This window comes from Pseudorca crassidens, chromosome 14 (assembly GCF_039906515.1).
Source record: "Pseudorca crassidens isolate mPseCra1 chromosome 14, mPseCra1.hap1, whole genome shotgun sequence".
Taxonomy (NCBI): Eukaryota; Metazoa; Chordata; class Mammalia; order Artiodactyla; family Delphinidae; genus Pseudorca; species Pseudorca crassidens.
The window spans coordinates 71,785,078-71,802,580 of record NC_090309.1 but is presented as its reverse complement, the minus strand read 5'-3'; the positions used below and the strand labels follow the sequence as shown (position 1 = coordinate 71,802,580).

At 44.8% G+C, this 17,503-nt stretch overlaps 1 protein-coding gene across 1 annotated transcript in view; it reads left to right on the top strand.

Annotated features, from left to right (window-relative positions):
* DRC1 (dynein regulatory complex subunit 1) overlaps nt 1-17,503 on the top strand; it is a 45,909-nt gene that overhangs the window by 11,752 nt on the left and 16,654 nt on the right. Inside the window, exons 3-8 of the mRNA XM_067703499.1 lie at nt 3,261-3,373; nt 6,369-6,552; nt 7,129-7,266; nt 8,266-8,352; nt 8,945-9,067; nt 16,832-16,971. Coding sequence (XP_067559600.1) covers nt 3,261-3,373; nt 6,369-6,552; nt 7,129-7,266; nt 8,266-8,352; nt 8,945-9,067; nt 16,832-16,971 — 785 coding nt within the window. The remainder of the gene's footprint in view (nt 1-3,260; nt 3,374-6,368; nt 6,553-7,128; nt 7,267-8,265; nt 8,353-8,944; nt 9,068-16,831; nt 16,972-17,503) is intronic.

Below are 17,503 nucleotides of genomic sequence, written 5' to 3'. Positions count from 1 at the left end.
CTTCTCAATTTCCACCAAAAAAAAGCAGCTGGGGTTTTAATTGAGATCGGATTGAATCTATAGATCAATTTGGGAAAAAATTAATATCTTACCAATATAGAGATTTATAATCTGTGAGGATAAATTATCCCTCCTTTTATTTAAGTATTCTTTAATTTCACTCAGCAATGCTTTATACATTTTCTTTTTTTAATTATTATTTATTTTTGGCTGCACTAGGTCTTCACGGATGCGTGCGGGCTTTCTCTAGTTGCAGCGAGCGGGGGCTACTCTTCGTTGCGGTGCCTGGGCTTCTCATTGCGGTGGCTTCTCTTGTTGTGGAGTACAGGCCCTAGGGAGTGCAGGCTTCAGTAATTGTGGCACGAGGGCTCAGTAGTTGTGGCGCATGGGCTTAGTTGCTCCATGGCTTAGTTGCTTCCCGGACCAGGGATTGAACCCGTGTCCCTGTGTTGGCAGGCAGATTCTTAACCACTGCACCACCAGGGAAGTCCCTATACTTCTTCTTGAAGTTATAATTGTTCATTGTTGATTATGTAAAAGTACAATTGGTTTTTTTGGGTTTTTTTTCTTTTGTGGTGCATGGGCCTCTCACTGTTGTGGCCTCTCCCCTTGCGGAGCACAGGCTCTGGACGCGCAGGCTCAGCGGCCACGGCTCACGGGCCCAGCCGCTCCGCGGCATGTGGGATCTTCCCGGACCGGGGCACGAACCCGTGTCCCCTTCATTGGCAGGCGGACTCTCAACCACTGCGCCACCGGGGAAGCCCACAATTGTTTTTTCTTTTTTTTTTTTTTCCACAATTGGGTTTTATATATTGATCTGATATCCAGCAACCTGGTCAAATTCATTTATTAATTCTAATAGTTTACCTGTAGGTTCTTTTTGTTTTTGTTTTTTTTTTTACATATATAATCATCTGAAAATGACAGTTTTATCTTTTTCCATTCAATTTTGATACCTTAAAAATTTTTTTCTTGCCTTATTGCTCTAGATAGGCCCTCTAGCCCATTGAATAAAAGTGGTAATGAGGAGGGTCCTGTGTCTTGTTCTGGCCCTCCTCTGGATGGACCGCCTCAAGTGGACTTGCCTCAAGTCTACTCAGAGCCCAAGTGCCCCCAATAGATCACTCTCTGAGTGTCACAGAACTCCAGATTCCCTGCCCAAATGGTTCTGAACCCACTTTCAAGGCCTGCATGGGCCTCCTCCCAGGGTCTGTCCTGCTCAGGGCAGACAAGGCCTCAGGGATGACCAGGGGTTTAGATGGAGCTCGCACGTGTGGTCTGGGAAATTCACATGCCTGCATCTGAAGGACTAGGAGTGTGAAGAGAATGGGGTGGGCTCCAGGCTGGTGGCCAGAGACTGGCTCTCCCCTAGCCACCAAGTTCTGAAAGGAACTCTGATATGTAGTCTGAATTCAAACTAGGACTTATAAATTGTTATGAAGGTGCCAAGGTAGGTGGATAGAACATATTTAGTGGTTTATTACACTGAATTATATTTTTAAATATTTAGATATATGGTATGTGGACCTTCACTTAAACTCTCATCCTGGGTCTCAAAAATGTTAGGGGTGTGTCTGTTAATCTGATGGTAACATTTTCTGTTTTACTTTGAGACTTAAATACTTGATTCAGAAATTTCTGATGTTCGCATTGTCTGAGTAGAAAATAGAAAATTGCTCAAAACTACAGGAAAGCCATTGCTTCCTTATGCATGTAAGACCGTTTGGCACAAGTGATAAGGCTGCAGCTGTTTAAAAAAGGCCTGGAGTACCCTGGATAGCTGGGTGGAGGTTCAGTTCTGTATTCATTAAAACTGTATTTCAAAATTTGCTTAGAAGAATGAGGTGAAATAGAGTCTCTGATCATTTCAGTGAATCCCTGGAGCAGAGATATTTATAAGTTCCTAGTTCAGAAATGATTCGAGAGTTGAAAAATTTGTAAATTCCAAAACAGACTTGGAAAAACTCAGGCATAACCTAAGGATACTTGAACTTTTTTTGAGAGGATTTATCATCTTGAAATCATGACATCACCAAAAGTTCAGGAGGGAAGGTACTGCATGTGAAATTTACCAAGAGGAATTTAGAAGGGGGGTACCAGTAGCAAAATTCCTGGGCCTTTGAGGGAGGGGTCAGTGCAGTCGGCTACAATTCTCTCCTGTATTAGAACACCTATAGCAAGAGGTTCCACGTAACATTAGCTTAAACAAGGTAGAAGCTTATTTCTCTGGTTCACGTAATAAACAGTTCAGAGCAGAAATAGTCCAGGGCTGATATGGGGGTTTCTTTGAGGCTGGGAACCTCACCTCCTTCCACCCTTGCTTAGGTTGCCTTCGTCTGCTTCACCACGTCATACTTTAGCATCACATGCCAGCCTGGGAGACAGAGAAAAAGGGGGCAGCAGAGGGCACACCTTTCCCCTTCAAGGCACAATTCAGAAGTGGCACATACACTTCTGCTCATGTGTTATTGGTCAGATTGCAATCTAGCTGCAAGGGAGGTTGGGAGATGTATCTATTTTGGGAGGTCAAATGCCTAGCTAAAATTTGGGTGTTCTGTTATTAAAAGAAGAGGGGGAAATGGACATTGGAGGACAATTATTATTATGTGTCTCACATCCCCAGCTGAGCTTCTTAGAAAGGACCCTGGCAGTGTCAGTCACTTGGAAGTCTGCTGGGGAAAGTGCTGAGATGTACCCAGAGCGGATGCCCGCGTACTGATAGGCTGGTCCCTCCTTTAACGAGAATAAACTAAAGTACCTCCAGAATTGCAGAGTGCTATTAAATTGTAAGCTGTAACATCACATCACAAGTGTCCTGGTGGAAACAGGTTGCTAAGTAGATGCTACGCTTTAAAGTCTTAAGGTAGATTTTTTTTTAATATTTATTTTTTATTTTTTAATTTATTTATTTTTGCCTGTGTCGGGTCTTAGTTGCGGCATGTGGGCTTCTCTCTAGCTGTGGCGTGTGGGTTTTCTCTCTCTAGCTGTGGCGCGGGCTCCAGAGCGCATGGGCTCTGTAGTTTGCAGCACACGGGCTCTCTAGTTGAGGCACACGGGCTTAGTTTCTCCGCCGCACGTGGGATCTCATTTCCCCGATCAGGGATCGAACCCGCGTCCCCAGCATTGGAAGGCAGATTCTTTACCACTGGACCACCAGGGAAGTCCCTTAAGGTAGCTTTTAATTCCTGTTTGGTTGAATTGAACACCTACAGACAGTTGTGCAAATGTTTCTAACTTTATACATTCTTATTGGTTTTCAGAAGTTGGCTAAGCTGCTGCTCTGTGGCACTGAGTTGGTGACAAATATCCAGGTAGCTGCAGATATCAGGGAGGTCCACAGGAGAGTCGAGGAAGAGGAGATAAAGCGTCAGAGGTGAGGGTGAGGACCGCCCCCCGCCCCGGCTCTGCAGTGAAGTATCTCCTCTCTGGGTCCTCAAATTCTCCCTGTCTTTGTCAAACCTATCTAGTAGAATCCACTTCTTGCCCCTTACGAATCCTCCCTCCTCCTTTCTTCCCTTCCCTCCCTCCCTCCCTCGTTGCTTCCCTCCTCCTAAGTATTACCTTCTTAATGTGTACAAGCCCTTTGGCTACAAAGAGGAGTGGACGTGGCCTCTGCTCTTGACGTACACAGTCTAGTAGAGCCAGATGTGCAAACGCCCAACCATGATTTGTGTTAAAGGCATGTATAAGAGTCCTGGAAACACATATGAGGAGGCCTTTAATTCTCTCTGTAGCGATTAGAGAAAACTTTCCAGGCAAAGTGATATTTGAGTTGGGCGATAAGGGATGAAGAGGAGTTGGAGTCAAGGAATGGGCATTTTAGGAGCAACTTGGGCAGAGGCGTGAGATTGCATGATGTTTGGGAATGGCATGAGAGTGAGGGATGTACGGGGGGTGGTGGAAGAAAAGAGACGAGGCTGAGCAGGTACATTAGGCTGTTCTGGGTTTAAATTAATCATAACAACCAGATCCATAAGCACTACGTGCAAATGTAACAGCTTGTAGACTCCATGCCTGGAAGGACAGAGGGTCAGAGGGACGATGGGGTCCCGCGGCCAACCCTCAGCTCCAGGCCTTGGCAGGCAGGCTGTGGGCGGTCAGCTTGCCCGATGGAGGCAGGCGTAAGCTGCTTAGGAGTCAGCTTCTACGTTTTGTTTGCCCACAGAAGACCGATAGCAGCAGGAACAGAGGTTCTCATGTAATCTCTTCCTTTGGCTTGTTCTTTAATTAATTTCCTACCTATAGTCCAATTACAAGAACAGCCCACGGGGCCATTTTGCTCATCTCAGTAGGTACATACACAGTACAATTTTTTTTTGATTGATTGATTTTTATTTATGTATTTTTGGCTGCCTTGGGTCTTTGTTGCCGTGCACAGGCTTCTCACTGAGGTGGCTTCTCTTGTCGTGAAGCGCGGGCTCTAGGCGCATGGGCTTCAGTAGTTGTGGCATGAGGGCTCAGTAGTTGTGGTGCATGGGCTTAGTTGCTCCACAGCATGTGGGCTCTTCCCGGACCAGGGCTCGAACCCGTGTCCCCTGCATTGGCAGGTGGATTCTTAACCACTGCACCATCAGAGAAGTCCCCACAATACAATTTTAACACAGTACAATTTTAACAACAATATTTTCAGTTGTTTAACATAAGTCGTTCTCCCCACCAGCAACTTTGCCAGTGTCACCAAGATATAATTTATTCTTGAAACTTCCCACTGCCTGTCATGGCTTGTACCAGGGACTGAATTGGCGGGGACAGCTGCAGAAAGTCCCTGAGGGTCCCGTTGAGGAGTTAGGCTTCTCCTGAGGAAAAATGGAAGGTCCTCTGAGGAAAAAGGATGGTCACTAGTGACAGAGTTACAAGATAAATGTGGGTTCTGGAAAGATAATCTGACAGCTGTTTCTCATTTTTTAGAAAAAAAAAGTTAATTGAATTATAAGATGTACTATGTACCCTAGCTTGGAAGGTGGGAAGGAGAAGGGGATCATAAGATAATTATGTTGTGATTCTTGTCCTTAAGGGAGTTTGAACCCTCGTTTGGAGACAGTCTCATAGAAGGACAGTCTGTTAAATTTGGGACAGGGTCACAGGCATATGTCCTGGCCCCTGTTCTCAGAAGGGGCCTCACATCTCAGCCCTAATACCTCTTTCTATCCAGCCCCGTCCTCAGTGTTCTCCATCACATGGTTTCTTTGGAATTTCTGGAATTCTGGGAGATCATCTCTATTTTCCATTACTAATGGTGGAGTTTTCCTTTTTGTATGTTCCACTGGTCATTTATTGGTGATTTGGGAGAGGAATGGTCAGACAGTTGAGGTCATGTCAATAGTAAAAAATAATGAGTGCCATTTGTTAAGTGACTACTGTGCTGGGAATAATTTTATTTAATCCTGACAACAGCCATAGGAAGGTAGTGATAAGTGGAGTATTTATAAATGGAATGGAATATTTATAAATGGAATATTTCCTGCCATATTAATAAACAAAGGATGTCACAGTCATCAACGATTGCAGCCCTCCAGCGTGAGCCAGTGAGCCCTGAGGAGACTCAGGGTTGAAAAGAATACCTGTCATCTAGCAGCCATCAGACTGCAGCCACTCCCTGCAGTGAGCCCTGAGGAAACTCAGGATGTGTCACGATGCTGGCCCCAGATAGCTGAGATGCAAATCAAAGGAATGATTTGAGTGAGCCCAGGCTCTTGCATCTTCCCATACATAGAAAAGCGCTAAATTGCTTAACTTGAGATATCTGGTTTCCTTTAACAATAATCTTTTGACGTTCCCAACTGCCTGCAAAACTCCTATTTATCCAGGCTCCTCCCAGCGCCTCCCAGGAGCAATTTCTCAGAGTTATCTGAAACTCTGTCTTCCGGGCTGCGGTCCTCATTTTGCCCCCAATAAAACTTAACTCGCAACTCTCACGTTGTGCATTTTTTGTCAACAGTTGATCCTTTCATCCTCTCTATTCTACAGATGAGAAAAATGGGGCCTGCAGAAGTTAAGCAATTTCTCTAAAGTTGAGAGCCAAGTGGCAAAATCAGTATTTGAACACAAGCTATGGGACTTGTGACCAAGTGGTTAACTGCTGTGTGTCACCATCTTAGAAGTATGTGACAAATTGACTCTTGATCTGTGTGTGTGTGTGTGTGTGTGTGTGTGTGTACAGCCTTAATGTTGATCCGTTTTTGTTATGTGTCACTTTGTTTATTTGGTCTCAGTTACTTGGAGTCAAGCATTAAACTAAAAGAAGATTTCTCAGAGCCCGGTTTGGTTTTCAGGCAGAGCTGGGTACCTGGGCCTGTTTTACAGACCCTAGAGAACCAGACTGCTTTCTCGGAAGGCAGCCTCAGGAGCTGGGCTGTTTGTATTTGCAGACTTGAAAAGCTGGAGAATGAGGTCAAGACCAGTCAGGACAAATTTGATGAGATCGCCATGAAGTGGGAGGAGGGCAAACAGAAGAGGATCCCCCAGGAGCTGTGGGAAATGCTCAACGCCCAGCAGGTGCACTGCGCTGGGCTGGTAGAAGATAAGAACAAGCTGATCAGCGAGTTACGGCAGGCAAGAGCCTGGCCCTCCGTCCTGGCTGCCGGGGATGGAGCTGGGGGATGTTAGCTTCTCCTGAAATGAGAAAGGCCGAGGCTTTACTTCGTTACCCAGAATGCGATATAGCTCAGGCAATACACTTTTTTAAATTTATTTTTTATTGAAGTATGGTTGAATTACAATGTTGTGTTATTTACTGCTGTACAGCAAAGTGACTCACTTATACATATATATACATTCTCTTTCATGTTCTTTTCCATTATGGCTTGTCACAGGATATTATTCATTGCTTAGCTGGAGCACCCTGGGCTTTCTGGGAGGCTGCAGGGAGATTTGCAGCAAGTAGTCATTGAGGGGTCTGATCCTGTGCTGCTCGTTGAGACTTTGCCCCGAGCTGAGCCCATGGCCTCCAGACACCCCAGCCTCTCCCGAGCACCTTCCCGTTGTGCAGTTATAATTCCTAGTGCGTGATGCTGATGGGAGAAGTCCCCCCCCCCCCGCCCCCCGCCACCGCCCCGGGGGTGAGGCGTGGCTGGCAACTTCTGGCTTCTGTCTCAGTTGATGACCAACCTTTGACGTGCTCTTCTCTAGGAGTTAGAAACAAAGCATGATCAGTACGTGAAGGATTTGAAGAAACAGTCGGGTGACATCTGCCTGCTCCTGGAGAGGATGGAAGAACAGGTGAAAAATGTGATGAAAACCTTTCGCCAGGAGCTCCAATACATCGAGGTGAGGTGATGGCATGCGAGAGAGCTGCCCTCTGCCTCTGGGAGACCCCTGGGAGGAGTCCCCTGGGAGGTGGCTGCCTGTGGCCTAACCACCCAGGGAGGGGCCCCAGATGTCTTGGTCCTCTCATTGCTGTCTCTACTCTAGCGTTTCATTCACTTACTTATTGATACATTCACTCCTCCAACAAATATGCAAGTGTACTAAATGGCAAGCACTGTGCCAGGGGCTGGAGATACAATCACGGAAAAAGTCCTGGATGAAGCCTGTATTCTAGCAGCAGACAGCTAGACAATAGAGATAAATTACTAAGTATATAAGTTGACAGGTGTGATAAGCACTTGGAAAGAAAATAAAAGAGGGGTAAGAGGTGTGGAGGAGGGAGATTGGTGCTCCAGAAGCAACAGGCATTTGTGAGCCATTTATTTGATGTGTTTATGACAGTCAGGGATGGAGGGAGAGGAAAGGGGCGTGCCAAACAGGATCCAGGATCCAATATTCTGGATTCGCATGAAATGTTAAGGACTGAGATCGAGAAAGACCTTTCCAAAATGGAAGAGAGCCCAGAGGTGGGGACCTGTCTCTTTGGATTATTACAGACTCATTTCTGCATTCCTGAGTCTACCCCATCCCCTGTTCTGTGAGCTCCATGCTGCCTTTGCTTCATGGGAACCCCAGCCATAGCAATGCCCGAACCCGAGTCCCGGCTGAAGTCATGCCAGGGTTGGCCCTGTGACTGCAAGGCGCTGGCTTCCTGCCTCGCTTATCCAGTTGACACAGGGCAGCTGGCGCGTTTCCTCTCACAGTCTGCGTGAAGCATAGATTTCGTAACACCTTCCACGCAACACGTTCCACAGTCTTTTGGTTGCATGAAACTTGGCAAGTCGATTTGACTTTGTGGGTGGCAATGTGGCACTGGTGCTGTTGTCTGAGATTTCTTTGATGCTGTGGGACCTGCCTAATTAAAACAGACACAAGAGCCCTTTTCCTTCTGGGTCGCAGAAAGCATTTGAGGTGGAGCGACAGGAGCTGCTGACCAGCAATAAGAAGAAATGGGAGCAGGCCCTGCAGGCTCACAGTGCCAAAGAGGTCAAGGGGCGGCCGATGGGGGAGGGGCAGGGGTGTCAAGGGTGGTCCATGGGGTCTGGGGTGACTCCTCTTGGGGCTGAATTTGCTAGCCTTTTTGGACCTTGGGGAGGAGTGCCGTGGCCAACATCCCTGACTGCACCTGCCAGTTAGTTAACCAGCGGGGACTGCGGATGGCGCCCTCTCGTGGTGGTGGTCAGTACCACCCGTGCAGCCCGCTGTGGTTTCCACAGTCCTCCCACTCTCTACTTTATTTCCTGGGTATCTCCCCCAACCATGGCTATTTGCCGCCCACAATGATGTTTTAAGACACATTTTAAAGGGTGTGGGGTTTTCGCTTTATTTCAGAGACGTAAAGAACAAAGAAATAATATGACCAAGATCCACTGGGTATTTTTTTTTAGAAATACAAATGTCTGACTGCAGGGTCTGCCTTCCTCTTAGAGTTTCTGGAGTAGAACCCCATTAGGCAATACAAGCCATAACCTGGGAGTTCAAAGCCTTGGGGCACAGGGGTTCTGAGGGCAGACACACTCCCTCCACAGTCGGAACAGGGACGGGACCTGCCCTTCCCCTTGTCTCCCTGTGCCTTCAGCTGGAGTATCTTATGAACCGCATCAAGAAAGTGGAGGACCACGAGAAGCAGCTCAACAAACAGAGGATCTGGGACTGCGAAGAGTACAACACGATCAAGATCAAGCTGGAGCAGGACGTGCAGGTGTGACTTGCGTCTGGGCGGCTGAGCAGGCGGAGAGCACCTGTGAATGTCTCTTCCTTAGCAACCACCCATGATATTCTAGAGCTAGTCCATTCAACCAGTCCCTACTTGTTATCTGCTCTCTTTTAAATGATCGTCTTTGAAGGAGCTCATGTACAGGATACACGTGGAGGAATGCTTTCTTTAATAAACCAGTGGAAAACTGCCAAGATGCTGAAGGGGTCTGGAAACCATGGCACGTGAGGGACCGTTGAGAGAATTGTGTATTTTCGCGGGGTGAAGGGAAAATGGCCCTAGGGTCAGGTAGCTAGCTGTGTCACACGGCCAGTGCTAGGACAGCCACCGCCCAATGGGTGTCTACCGTATCCCAGACACTTAATACACAGTGTCTCTAACCCTCACAGTCACGTGAAGGGGAGAAATCACTAATGGCATTTTATACACGAGGAAACTGAGGCTCAGAGACAAGGCTACTTATCTGGTAAGTGGTAAGCCCTGGATTGAAACCCAGTTCTGTGTGTCTCAGTAGCCTGTATCCTTCCCAACATGCCACACAGCCCCCTGACTGATGGTTGAACGTAGCAGTAAGGCAGGTTCTGACTCACCATCAGAAAGAACCTCCTCAGACTTAGAACTGTCTAATACAGAAAAGGGTCAGCCCACAAAACAAAGAGTCCCTTATCTCATAAAGTATTCACAGACTGAATGACTATGTCTGTCTTCAGTGTAGAAGAAGGATTCCTGCCGTGGGAAGGAGGTTAGATTTTTCTGGTTTCTAAAGTTCTTTCCAAACCTAGGATTCTGTATTTCAACATCAGTTAAAAAAAAAAAAAACCCCTAATTATATTTAGATGATGTAATGTAATTGTGTCTTATTATTCAAGCATGTTCATGTTCTATTCATTTCAGTCTTTCTCTAGAAAAAATGTGTTAGATTAAAGCTTTTCCACACAGCCTTTGGTAGAATTTCAGGTCTTAACTCCTCTTGTAGCTTTATATAACGAGGTTAAATTAAAAAACCCTGTTAGCGAATTCCCTGGCTGTCCAGTGGTTAGGACTCGGCGCTCTCACTGCCATGGCCTTGGGTGCAGTCCCTGGTCAGGAACTAGGATCCCGAAAGCCACAAGACAAGGCCTGAACAAAAGCAACCCCCGCCCCCAAACCCTATTAGATTACAAATATTTTTCCAGTTGAGAATTTTCTTGAGCCTTTCTTATATTAATGTCACAGAGCTGAGCGTTAGACAAAGGACAGTAGAAGTCTGTAAGAAAGCCGCACTGCTTCTGTGGGCTGTACACATTACACTTTTAATGAAAATGGCTATTGTTAAGCTTTCTCAAGTTATCTTGATTCTACGATCATTTATATGACGAAAGTACATACTGTTGGCCTCAAACAGTGAAATAATGGAAACTCATGTTCTTTTTTGTTTCGTTTTTCCTTTTGTGGTAAAGACCTTTAATATAAGATCTACCCTCTTAGCAAATTTTTAAATATACAGTACAGTATTGTTAACCATAAGCCCTCTGTTGTACATTTCCAGAATGTATTCATCTTACATAACTGAAACTTTGCACCCTTTGACCAGTACCTCCTCATCTTCCCCTCCTCCAGCCCCTGGCAGTCCCTCCTAGCAAATTCTACTCTCTGCTTCTAGGAGTTTGATTATTTTAGATCCTACATGTAAGTGAGATCATGCAATATTTGTCTTTCTGTGTCTGGCTTATTTCACTTAACATAACGTCCTGCATGTCCATTTCTGTTGCTACAAATGGCAGGATTTCCTTTTTCTTTTAAAGGCTGAATAATATGCCACTGTATATATACCACTTTTTAAAAGTCCATTAGTCCTTCATCGGACATTTAGGTTGTTTCTATACCTTGGCTATTGGGAATAATGCTACAGTGAATGTGGGAGTGCAGATAGCTCTTCGAGATCAATTTTTTTGGGTATATACCCAGAAGTGGGATTACTGGATCAAATGGTAGTTCTATTTTTAATTTTTTGAGGAACCTCCATATTGTTTCCTTAGCGGCTGCACCAATTTGCATTCCCACCAGCAGCACAGAAGGATTCTCTTTTCTCCACATCCTTGCCAACACTTGCCGTCCTTTGTTTTTTGATAAACAGCCATGCTAATAGGTGTGAGATGATATCTCATTGTGGTTTTGATTTGCATTTCCCTGATGATTAGTCATGAGCATCTTTTCATGTGCCTGTTGGCCATCTGCATATCTTCTTTGGAGAAATGGCTCTTCAGGTCCTTTGCCCATTTTCTAACTGAGTATTTTTTTGCTACTGAGCTGTAGGAGTGGAACCTCATGTTCTTAATCCAATGTTCAAATGCTTGAACGAAGCCAAAAAATTCTGGGACATGGGGAGATTATAGAGGTTAGGGGGTAAGACTAGGGAGGTGAGCGGCAGAGAGGCAGGTAGCCTGGGAGACCTGGCTTTCCTGGCTCCCTCTGTCTGGAGGGACTAACAGTGGAGTGTGGGTATGCAGGAGGCAGGCAGATGGAGATTCTCAGAGTGGGAAAGTGTGTGCAGTTCCTCTGTGTAACAGTTCCTTCCTGTGTTAGAGTTGAGTACACTGTACCAGACTCCACCCTTTAGCTGGGAAAAGGTAATCAAATCAGGGATTACCCATATTGCAATATGTGGAATATTTTAGTAGACTGAACTTTATCATAGTGCCTCTGAGCTGTATTCACTAGATAGTAAAGTTAAATAGTGTCGATTTTTGTCAAAAAGATAACGGCATGCAGCTCAATTCCTAACACTAATTCATAGCACTGTGTCAGTTCTAAAATATGGAACTAAAATTTTTGCAAACCACAAAAATACAAAGGATCCAATACACATAGATATGGTTTGATAGGTGAAGCATAAGAAGTAAAAATAAGAAGATGCACTTTTCAAGTGCTTACTGCTAGCAAGGTCACACTAGCAATGAATGAAGATTTTACCACTGCTGCCCACCACCCCAAAATAAAACTGCTAGAAACACTTAGTTCTTGATGCAGGAAGCAAATGGTTTTTATTTTTAGGCCTTACCTGCTCATTTAAAATTGTGAAATGGTTTAGTTCAACTTTAATACCAGAATATTCATCACAAAAAGTTAAATACAAGTTATTTATTTAACAAGTATTGTGACTTACAGGGTGCAAAGCATAAAAATAAATAAGGTACAATTTCTGTCCTTAAGGAATTTACAATCTTTTGAGCGAGAAAGCAAGCTACATAAATAGTATAAATAGTATAAAAGAGTGAGCAACAGGGAAGAAAAGGGTAAGCAAGAGTGTGGGATGGAGAGTCTGCAGTTCCAAATGGAATCCAGGGGTTCCCTCCCATCCCCACAGGGTTGAGATCGGTGATAAAGAGGCTCAGTGGGGTCTTTAGAATCATCTGAGAAGGCCAGAGAGAAAGGCTGTTCTAAATTTCCATTCTGCTGGGGCGGTATTGGCAACCGGCGGCGTCAGCCCAGGGTAGGAGATGGCTCCAGAAAGCAGCTTCCTTGCTCCTACTGCCCCAGGAAAAAGAGGGGAAAAGGGAGGTGCGATCAACACCTGGAGTACGTGCAACATTGAAGGATTTTTGTGGCGGGTTAGATTGTAATCTTTATAAATTATTCCCCCAAACTAACCATGACGTTTTGCCGTTAGTCTTGGGAACACGGAGTACAACTTTGCAAAATTCCTTTGGATAATTGAATAATAAGCACAAGCATTTAACAAGACCGATTACAATTTTTTTGGTATTAAAAATATCTAAACTTTATTTTATTTAACATCTTTATTGGAGTATAATTGCTTTACAATGGTGTGTTAGTTTCTGCTGTATAACAAAGTGAATCAGCTATGTGTATACATACATCCCCATATCTCCTCCCTCTTGCGTCTCCCTCCCTCCCACCCTCCCTATCCCACCCCTCTAGGAGGTCACAAAGCACCGAGCTGATCTCCCTATGTGATGCAGCTGCTCCCCCCCTAGCTATTTATTTTACATTTGGTAGTGTATATATGTCCATGCCACTCTCTCGCTTCAGATTACAATTTTTTAATATGAAACTATACTCAATGTATGACAATCAAGGACAGCTATATATTGAGACTAAAACCTGTGATAATTAACAATAGAGTCACCGGTACTAAAATTATCACGAGCAGAAGGTGTTGCAAACAAATAATGAGTAACAGAATTCATGTAATTGCCTGCTGTAGACGCGGAACTGCAAGAGGCAGGAGACCGTGATTAGTTCTGTAAATTCATCAACAGCACTGCCAGCCACTCCTAAGTGGCATCACGAACGTGAAGCGCCCTGTGGTGGTCTTGGGACAGAGTGGAGGTGAAGGGAGGGCTGATGTGTGAACTGTGTGTACGCTGCATCGCTCGTTCCTCCAGGCGTCAGTTCCCTAAGAGCATTAGCCAAGAGCAGGGGCAAATGTTTTCAACAAGAGGAAATAAAATCGACGAATACAATTCAACTGCGTGTACAAGCAGAACACTGTAAATTAAAACAGCCGGGTGACGGATTATAATTATTATATATATATTCGTCTATAAAATCAGCTCAGATTTAAGGTCTTTCAGGCCACATCGAGCGGCTGGTTAGCTCAGTTGGTTAGAGTGCGGTGCTATAAGTTCCTTCAGGTCACAAAGAAAAAGACACGGCCTAGTTACTTTTGTTCAGAGTTTTGTAAACTGTGTTCAGCTAGGTGAAATATTGGTGGTGGTTTCACAAGAACAACAAAAAAAGTGATGCCAGTGATATTTTTTTCCTTTCAAGATGTGTTCTGTAGGAAAAATAGAGTCCACTTACATGATTATTATTGTGTAATAATCTGCCTTTTGAATGAAATTCACACGAGAATTCATATGGTAGGGCTCTCACATTTATAACTCATGTGCTCCTGCTGTGTTATAAGTATAAATAAGTATAAAAACTGTTCTATAGTAAGTAAGTTTGGGAAATTCTGTTTCAGTGACAGGGGCTCATTGCAAAGCTCTAGGAAGAAAGAGGTCACCGGACATGGTCAGAGCAGACGCCCAGGCACTCAGGGTCATGGGGCTCCTGGGTGCCTCCGTCCCAGCAAAGCCTGGTACTCATTCACTGTCATTCCAGATCCAGAGCAGCTCTGGAGACCCTCCTTCTCTGTGAGTGTTCACCCTTTCTCAGATTGTCGCCATCCAACAAGGAGCTTTTCTATGGCGCTTCTGTGCCAAGCCACGTTGACGAATGGCCTCCCTGGTGTCCAGGGCTGGTCACACTTGAAGCAGTGGGCTGGTTTCGTTTGGAGCACGGTGGCATAAATCATCATGACTTTGTAGGAAGAATTGCTGAGTGTCCCTTTCCCCACTCGGCACTCACAGTCATCCCTAGAAGGGTCCAGGGCCCGGAGCAGTGGCTCAGGCTGGGACCACCCCAGCTAATTGCACTTGAGCTGAGGCTATGCCTTCAGAACCTTCCATAGGCTCTTGGGGATAATATTCAAGTCAGGAATTTCTAAATTAAACTTTAATCCTGCTCAGGAGAGTGCGGTGTGCGGCTCCCGACAGCTCCCTACCCGAGGGCTGGGCCTGCCCTGCACAGTGCTGAGAGCTGACGGGGTGGGGATGCGGGTACTTGCACACGGCCAGTGGGGTGTGAACCGTAAATTGCTTTGTGGAGAGCCTTTGAACTTCACTTCTGAGAACCTACCTTAAGGAAATAAACAAAATACCCCCAAAGTTTTAAATGTAATTCTTCCCACCATTATTTTATAATATTGAAGATTATCAAAACAATATAAATGTATTTATACATTTGTAAATGTATATACTGTAGGGGAATGGTAAAACATTATGGTATATGGTAAACATAAATATTTCCTATAGGGTAAATTATAATATAAAAATATGCACCATTAAAATTATATTAATAAAACTTGATTGGCATGGAAAATTCTTAAGTTGTAATAGTAAAGGAGAAAAGTGGGATATAAAATTGTAGGTATAGTTGCATCTCAATTATGTAAGGAACACTGGAAAGGAACAGGCCAGTATGTCAACAGAAATTGCCTTTGGGAGGTGGAATTATGGGTAGTTTTTCTTCCCCCTTCTCCTATGTCTCCTTCTTTATCCTTTACTGTACTTTCTGTGTTTTCTACAACGAGCAAATATTACTTTCACAATGAGGAAAAGTTTTTGCAAAGAAAAGCATATAACTAGAAAAAAGTAAATAAAAATTTGACTGAAAGTAGAGAAATTGAGAGGTACAATTAGTTATCATCCTGGTGACCAAGATGGTTCTTCACTGACCACCTGTTAAAGAAGAGATAGAACAGGCCTTCTGTTCTGAAGGAGATATTCAATTCTTGTCCCATAATGGAAAATTTAAAACCTCTGGGGTAGCTAAACAGATCCTGAGGTGACTAATTCCCTCAGTTACAGTGTGGGGATCACCGACTCCACAGGGAAGGTGGGAATGACTCACCCTCTGATGATGGGTGATTGCCTTTGTTCTCCTGTTTATCACCTCCTGGCCAGTTCTGCTCCTTGAGGATGACCCAGAGCAGTCTGGAATCTCTTCCTTCCTCTGTTGACTCCTTGGGGAGGGTCTGTAGTCGAGTGGAGGCAGACGGGAAGGAGGCTTGAAAGAGTGTGGTATGTGGCATGTCACATGGCTGCCTTATCCAGATCTGATTGTACTTAATTGCATCTTCCATTGCTGCACCTCCATTCGAGAAAGGCAGGAGCGAGCCAGTATATTTGCCCTGTTCCAGCCTTGCCCCTCCCTAATCCTTTTCACCAGCTGCAGAAGGACTTTTCTACCCTGCGTGGACCAGTAATTCTACTCTTCCCCCTAACGTCTTAGTGACCATCCTTTGCCTTCAAGGATAAAGCGTTAGACTCCTAGCTCTGTCAGGCCCTGCTGCTCTGTCAGCCTCATCTCTACCATTCCCTCCCCGCTTCATACCTCACGTCCTAAACTGCTCGTGGTTTCCCCAAAGCACCTGGCTTTCCCTTGCCTCTCTAGACCTCTCTCCCCTCCACCTGAGTAACTCCTACTCGTTCTCCAGGCCTCAGACATGCGAATGCCATATTTTCAGGGACGCCTGCCCTGCCCTCAGGGCCCGGGAGAACCCTCCTCTCATTGGTCCCATACCTGTGCTTACCCTGATCTTGCTTCTTGTCACCAGTGCTTGTTCATCTGTCCCTCTCCTAGACAGGGAAGGACTGGGCCTTTTTCACCTGTGTTTTCCCAGCAGCACCTCGAAAAGCATCAGACATATAATAGGCACTCGATAAATATTTGCTGAATGAATGAACACAACTAATGATGATCCAAATAGTAAGGATGGTTGCCTCTATCCTTTAAAATGAACACGGTTTGCTAAACACTGACATTGACAACTGGAAGGTCAGAGTGGGGACCTTGCAGGTTTTTTGTGGCCATGTTAACTTTTATGGTTTTTCTAGTGGGGCTGCTCGTTCTCTGAAGGGTCTGGAGCAGAGCATGAGAGGTAGCTGTACTTGAACTGTGCTCTAACTCTGATCTCTCTTAGACTTTAAGCACGTAGACGTTAGCTTGCACTTGAATGATTTGTATTTTTTCTGGTTGACCTTTAGTTTGCCTCTAATGATAAATTTTCTAAGAATTCAGGTGGAGACACTTGTCCTAAGGTTCCTCTGATACGACTGCAGAACAAACAACCAGGGACCCTCATGCATGACAAATTGTACCAGGGCCAATTAGGATTATTTTTTTAAACTTTAACTTTAGATTCTTGAGCAACAGCTTCAGCAAATGAAAGCAACTTATCAGCTAAACCAAGAGAAGTTAGAGTACAGCTTCCAGGTGCTGAAGAAGAGAGATGAAGAAAGCACAGTGATTAAATCCCAGCAAAAGAGGAAGATCAACTGGTAAGCTAGCGTGCACAGCGTCTTTGTTCTGGGCCTTTCTGTGCTGAAAAGAGGGATGGGTCTGTACTCTTTTGTAGGAGTAGAAACTGTTAAAAATATAACCAATTCTTATTAAAATATTTTTTTGGGGGGGGGAAAACATTCAACTGGTTCTACCCTCCCCACACCTCGAAAAGAGTTTACAGCAAAAAGTCTGTCTCCCATCCCTCCTTTATCTGGGTCCTCTGTCCCACCTCTGTGACCATTATTCATTTCTTTTGTTTCGTCCAGAATTTCCTCACGCACGTACAAGCAAACACAGATAGACAGTCTCATCCCCTTCTGCTTTTACACAAACGATAGCATTCTATACACACTGTTCTATGTCTTGAAGATGTTTCCATACCAGTTCGTAGAGAAGGTTCACATTATTTCTTAAGCTGCCTCGTATTCCACTGCATAGACATGCTAGGATTTACTTGCCCAGTCCCACACTGATGCACATTTCGATGGCTTCTAATCTCTTGCTGTTGCAAATAATGCCAACATAAGT